The 6303-nt window shown below is 40.1% G+C and overlaps 1 protein-coding gene across 2 annotated transcripts; it reads left to right on the top strand.

Annotated features, from left to right (window-relative positions):
* Window positions 1–115: 115 nt before the first annotated feature.
* On the top strand, window positions 116–4545 carry LOC100578862 (DNA ligase 1). Of its 2 annotated transcripts, XM_026445192.1 has the most exons (8): window positions 116–250; window positions 765–892; window positions 1026–1238; window positions 1373–1550; window positions 1633–3261; window positions 3338–3831; window positions 3940–4114; window positions 4172–4545. In XM_026445192.1, exons 1-8 carry the CDS (start codon window positions 166–168, stop codon window positions 4318–4320), a joined length of 3051 nt encoding a protein of 1016 aa, XP_026300977.1. In that variant the 5' UTR covers window positions 116–165; the 3' UTR covers window positions 4321–4545. The 2 variants fall into 2 exon arrangements, with proteins under 2 accessions (XP_026300977.1, XP_026300976.1); XM_026445191.1 differs by having other exon boundaries at window positions 3940–4545.
* Window positions 4546–6303: the final 1758 nt, after the last annotated feature.

The raw sequence follows: 6303 nt of genomic DNA on the forward strand, positions 1-6303 counted from the left end.
CGATCCGTACCGCGATGTAAACAACAAGTAAAATTTGTTGTTCCATCCTCGAATATTGAGGATGCGCCTCCTCTCTCGTGGAGGCGAGACGGAGCGAGGGGAACACGTTTTGATATTTAGAGTCGGTTCAATGTTACAAGCTAACGAAACTGTTACGAAGACAGGATGCGAGGGGGGCCCGAGGAAGAGGCGGCCGAGAGGAAACGGTGGATCGAGGCGGAGCAGAAGAAAATCAATGATAGCGTGCTCGGTAAAGTAAAAAATCGAAAGGTAGATGATGTATAGGACTCGTTTGGCTCCTCCAATCCAAACGGTCGCTCTCGATTTTTTCGCACCTTTTCATTTTCTGCACGAAAGTTGCTTTCCGAACCCTCAAACGCTCTTTCGCGTTTCTTACTTTCTTTTTCCCCTCCTCTTACTTATCGCTTATACTTTTATTTCCTCTGCAAAAAAGATCGATAAAAACAATAACCGCCGAAAACAAAGAAAAAAAAAAGAAAAGCAACGCGGGTTGAAATTTTTCACTTCGCACGTTCTTTCTCTTCCCGTTCGATTATTCCAGCTAATATTTATAAAACTCCGTACCGAAATTTATTTTTATTACCGAAAATATTTTTCACGCGAGGCAATTTTCGATTATGAAAAGGAAAACGCGAGATCGTGGAATATATTTCGTATATATATGTAAGACGCGTATAAGACGCGTCTATCTAATCTGTTACCCTGTTTCGATTTCTATTTTCTCGTGGTCCCGCCCTCGAAAGCCCTGATAAACAAAAGGAAGCAGTGCAAACCGGTCGAGACGTCCGAAAAGGAGGCGGAGGATAAGAAAAGGACGAAGGAGGACGAAGAAGTAGCCACGACCACGGTTGTCTGCACGAGCGACGAACTGGTAAGAAACTAGTTTTGTCAAGGTCTGATACAGAATTCGTGCCTCGAATAATATCACCACCCATTCGGTCCCATCCACTATTTCATCGTTCACCGCGCGAAAACCCCTTATGCCGGCCTGATCAACGTTCAAGCTCACTCTGGAGAGGAAGAAAAAGTTGGAGGTGTCCTCATCCTCCGACAGCTCCTCCGCGTCCTCGTCGTCGGGCGAAGAGGAGGATGACGCGGCGACGCAAAAATCGAGGATCGAGGAAAGCGGCGGCGGAGGAGGGACGGCGGAGGAAGGGGGGGAAGAAGCTTCTTCGCCCGATCGAGGCGACGAAATTTTGTTACCCTGGAAAACTCAGGTACATTTCCCACGATTAAAACAGAGAGTTAAATTATCGAAGTTTCTTCTCGAATCTTGTCTAATCTCTTCTCCCTCGGAGAATAAAATTTCCTCCGCGAGAATTTTGTTATTCCGTTTTACACGCTTTCCAAGGTTCCCGCTCGTAGGAGCGTTAAAAAGTTGGTGGAGGTGATAGAGGAGGACGCGAAGGAATTCGTGGCCGGCGATACGATGGGAATTTTGGAAGAACGAAATGGAAAGATCGATGATCCACCGACGATCGATCGCGAGATGATTGCAGGGAACGAGAACGAGATCATTCCATCCTGTTGTAAGTCGGTTGTGTAAATTAACGAACGAATACGTAAGAAGGAACGGTTCTCATTGTTAATTCCATTCTTTCCATTTTTCAGCCGAGGAGGAAGGAAAGTTTAAAAGTGTCTCGGTTTCTTGCAACATTTTGAACACGAGGAGCGATGAGAGGAGGAGGGAGGATAACGTCGAATATCCGTCCAAAGATATCCTCGACAATTATCGAAGAAAGGACGATCCGCATCCTTTGAGCGGGCAGTTGAGCAGTATCAGGGAGGACATGAAGGAGTTCTGCGTCGAAATGGACAAATTCGTGGAGAGGAACAAGTTTGTGGTCAAAGATAGCGATAAAACGAAAAAGGGGGAGTCGTCGGTGGGCGAGGAGAAAGATTCGTGCAAATGGTGGGACACGAAGGAGAGGAAGTTGAAGGTGAAAGAGATCTTGAGGCAGAGAGAGGAAGCGGAGAGATCGAAAATTGTCAAGAGGGTCGAAATTGTCGAGGTTGATAAAGAAGAAGAAAAAGAAGAGGAAAAAGGAGAAGAAGAAGAAGAAGAAGAAGAAGCTTCGAGGAATGTTAAAGAAGTGGTTAAAGACGAGAAGAACGTTCCATCTTGCCAAGGTGTGTACGATCTGTTGAATCTGAAGAAGTGTCCTGAAATTTTGTTGAAGGATGTGAAAGCTCGGGTTAAAACCGACGAAGACGATGCTGCCACGTTGAAATGCGAATCCGTTAAAAACGACAACAGCAAGGATCGCCTCTCGGGATTGTACAATTCGTTGTTCAACGAGATGAATTATAGAAGCGGGGTCGAGAAAAATCGATCGAGGAAATCGCTCAGTTCCCAAGAATTGTTGACGTTGGAGAAAATAGACGAAACAGCCGAGGAAACAACGCGGTCCGCGAGTTGTATCGACATAATTTCCTCGGATGTTGATAATTCAGAGATGATCAGCGTTAAGAGCGAGCCTGTTGGTATAAAAATCGTGGAAGCAAGCAACGTGACCGCCCTAAATTCCACCGACGACGAGGTGTCGGACAGCGAGTCTGTTAAAACGATAATTAACAATTACGATAAGCCGAGAGGAATATACGAAGAGGTGAACGCGAGTACGAGCCAGGATATGCCAGGGGAGCGAGGGGAAAATAATTGTGGATGGGACAAGCCTGATAATGCGAAGAAAATTGTCGAAGATAACGATGAGATCCAATCGTCGGAGGAGAAGGAATCCGCCAAGGTGTCCTCTTCCACGAATATCGTCGAAAAATCTTCCAAATCGCACAAAAGATCGCGCGACTGCGAATGCCAAGACGTGGCCAGTAAAAAGTTCCACTTGATCGAGGAGATGGAAATGCAAGAAAATGCAACAGGCAGCGAAAAGATGGTGGATGGAATATCTGAAAAATGTAAACGGCATTTCATAAAAGAGGCAAGGGAGTTCGTGAAGAAGGAATCGCCTCTGATAGATCGGTGCATACAGGATTTGATAAGTAAAAAATCGAAGGGGAATTGGGATTTGAAGAATAATCAAGAGGAATTTTTAACTTGTACAGCTTTGAACATCGCCACCTCCGACATATTTTCAAACAAAAGTTGGGAGAATTCGGATAAGAGAGTCGGGTCAACGTCGAACGAGCAACATCGAGCGATGGAGGCGAAAAAATTGTTCGACGTTCAAAATTCTGAAGATAAACCAGAAATTGGAGATTCATCGATCGACAAACAAGTTGGTAAGTTGTCTTCTTAGAAAATTGTTTAAAAAGTTTCTAATAATCGTTCAAGAAGTGCGTTATTTCGTTATTTCAGATATAAAATCGGTCGATCATCTTTTGAAGCAATCCTCAATTGCCGAAAAGCAGTCGAAAATGTGCACGGATCTGTACAAACAATTCTGCAAACATCTGGAAGAGATAGACAGTAAGAGAAAGCTTTTGATCGAGCCGGACTTCATGAAAAAAAATAAATCGGATCACGAGGAAAAGAAACGTGACGTTCTATCGCCAAGGGAGACCAAACAGTCGAAAGAGGAACAAACAAAATCATTGATCGAGGTAATTTCGGAGGACGCGACCACGAGCGTGGAGGAACTCGAAGTTGACAAGTTAGTTTTCGATTCTGATCCTGTGATGGATGCAGAGTTGAAAGATAAAATATTAAAAACAATTAATACTCCGAAAAGCGAGGAGGAGAGAGAAAAGGGAAAGAGATCGGCCGATAAGTTGATGAAGATTTCCAGGGAAGCTATGGCCAAGGGGAAATCCTTGCTCGACCCATCTTTCCCTATCTGCGGTCAGAAAAACGTTAGTAAATCGCGATTAATTTCAATTCCGTCTTCTGGTATATATTCTTACCTCGAATATTAATAATTTATTCGAATATTGACAATTGATCATTATTATTGTTTTTAGTATTTCAAGGACAGTAGGAGATTTTTCATGAATTTGCTGGAGGATGATTTTTCTTCCTCGGAAAAAGACGAGGATCCAACGAAGAATATCGACGAAACGGAATCGATCATGTTCAGAGAGAATTCAGTTGCATTGATAGAAGAAATAGAGAAATTATCGTCGATCGAAGATAACGGTATACAGGGTAATAATGTTGTTGATATTGGAAAAGAAAACGTTACGATTATTTCAGAGAACTCTGTGATGAAAATAGAAGAAATCGAGAAATTATCACCGACCGAAGGCAACAGTATTCAAGATGGTGAAATTCTCGATATGGAAAAAGAAAACGTGAACAGAGTGAGGAAAAGTTTGGAGATGCAGATTGTTCAAGGAAACTGAACAGGGAGGGGAGGAAAAAGCTGGAGGGGAAAAACAAATTTTGACGAGATATTAGCATTTAAAAAAAATCTAAAGATAATTCTAAAAAAAAAAAAAGAAAAAAAAAAACTTCGTAATATCGTGAAAAAAAATCCTAGTTGTATAAGTTAAGTTGTATCACTGTATTTTTCTTTCGTTTGTAATTCTCGAATAAACGAATTAAGTTTCCATTTATTATCGGATCGAGGAGATCGAAAAAGATAAAAGAAAATGATAAACATCTCGCGAAGAAGAAATAAATTCGAGCGACGGATGATGACACAAGGATAAACGGAGCATTCTACTACGTACACTTTATTTCTTTTTTTTTTTTTTTTGTCCACACTCACATCAATTATATAATAATAATAACGATGATGGCGGTGATCTGGTGAACTATATAATTAATAGTAAGAATAATTAATTTGTAATTATGTATAATGACAATCGGCTGCTTGCAAACGAAACAATAGTTCTCCGACATTCTTACGTTTTCGTCGTTTCTCGAGGACATCGATATTCAAGAACAAGAGAATATTAATCCCGTGCCCTCGCAAAAGCTTGGCAAAAAGCTCGTGATACTTTTTTTTTTTTTTTTTTCTTTATACGTTTATATAGAATGATATCAGAATGAAATTTTTTTCCTTCCTTTTTCCGTCGCAAATCGCGTCGAACCTTGTTTCTATTTTCTTTTTTTTTTTTCCGTTTTTCTTTCATTTATCCTTTATCCCTTCCCACTCGCCCTTTCGCGCCCCCTCTCCCCTCCAATTATTCTTTAACACGTTCATCCGCATTTTACATCTCTCATTTATCACGTTATTCGCGCCCTGTTCGACCATTTCCTCTTTCCTCGTTTAACTCGTGTAATGCACGTTATACGACGTTTCATTATTATTATTATTATTATTATTATTATTATTATTTTTACTTTTATTTTTTTTTTCGAGTGCTCTTAAGAACTATCTTACTGCTCTCCGACTCACCGCAGGAAGTAAAGAAACGTACAGATACATTATGCTTCACTGTTTCTATAATTATTACAATAATAGATTTTATAAATCCATCCACCATTTTCTCTGTTCCCAAACACTCATTCCCGCTCATTCTTCCATGCTCACTTATTTCTCTTTTCTCACTCGAGCAAAATCAAACGTTCTCGCACGTAGAACATCTTCGTACATCCGTGTTTCTGTTTTTTTTTTTTGTTTCCTTTTTCCTTCTTTTTTTCTTTTTTCATATATATATATATATATATATATATATATATATATATATATATATATATTTATATATCGTTACATTCGCTTTTACACACGCATGCATTCGGTTGCTCCCTAATTGTAAGTTATTATTATTATTATTATTATTATTATTTTTTTTTTTTCTGAATTATACCGAGTGTCGAGGAAGCCGTCGTCGACGACCAGGTGCGATCGAGGAGGAAAGAAGAAAAAAAAAAGAAAAAAGAAAAAAGGAAAAAAAAAGAAAGGAGGACGCGTGTACCGTGGTGACAATTTGAATTTTTCGATTATTGGAGGATATCCGATCAGAAAGGATAACAAGGATCGATTATAATGAGAACGTTTTCCTTATCTTTCCCCTGGGATCATCGAGCAACTTCCTTCCTTGCCACCTCGTGTATACGTCTCTTTGGGTTTAATTCTTTTTTTCGCTTACTATCGCTTACTGTTTTACGTAGTACGTAGGTTGCTGTTTACTTTTGCATGCCGTCAATTGCGCGACAATTTTCAACGTCACGTTTGCTTACGTTACGTTTACAGAAAGAGAGAGAGTAACCTTAAACGTCTATGCTTTTATTCATTTATTTATTTTTTTTCCTTTAATATTAAAGAGTTTCCTCGGGCTATTATTGAAAAAAAAAAAAGTTTTCGAGAAGCTCGTCGCTCTGAACTCCCGTTTCTCTTCTCCCTTTTTTTTTCGCGATTCAGAAGCTTTTGATAAACG

This window comes from Apis mellifera, linkage group LG14, assembly GCF_003254395.2.
Source record: "Apis mellifera strain DH4 linkage group LG14, Amel_HAv3.1, whole genome shotgun sequence".
Taxonomy (NCBI): domain Eukaryota; kingdom Metazoa; phylum Arthropoda; class Insecta; order Hymenoptera; family Apidae; genus Apis; species Apis mellifera.

What these genes read in the sequence shown, in the direction of transcription:
- LOC100578862 (XM_026445191.1), top strand. Translation starts at nt 166, where the DNA reads ATGCGAGGGGGGCCCGAGGAAGAGGCGGCCGAGAGGAAACGGTGGATC. An exon ending in TCTGCACGAGCGACGAACTG is followed by an intron (nt 893 to 1,025) that starts GTAAGAAACTAG and finishes TCAACGTTCAAG; the next exon opens with CTCACTCTGGAGAGGAAGAA. An exon ending in CTATCTGCGGTCAGAAAAAC is followed by an intron (nt 3,832 to 3,939) that starts GTTAGTAAATCG and finishes TATTGTTTTTAG; the next exon opens with TATTTCAAGGACAGTAGGAG.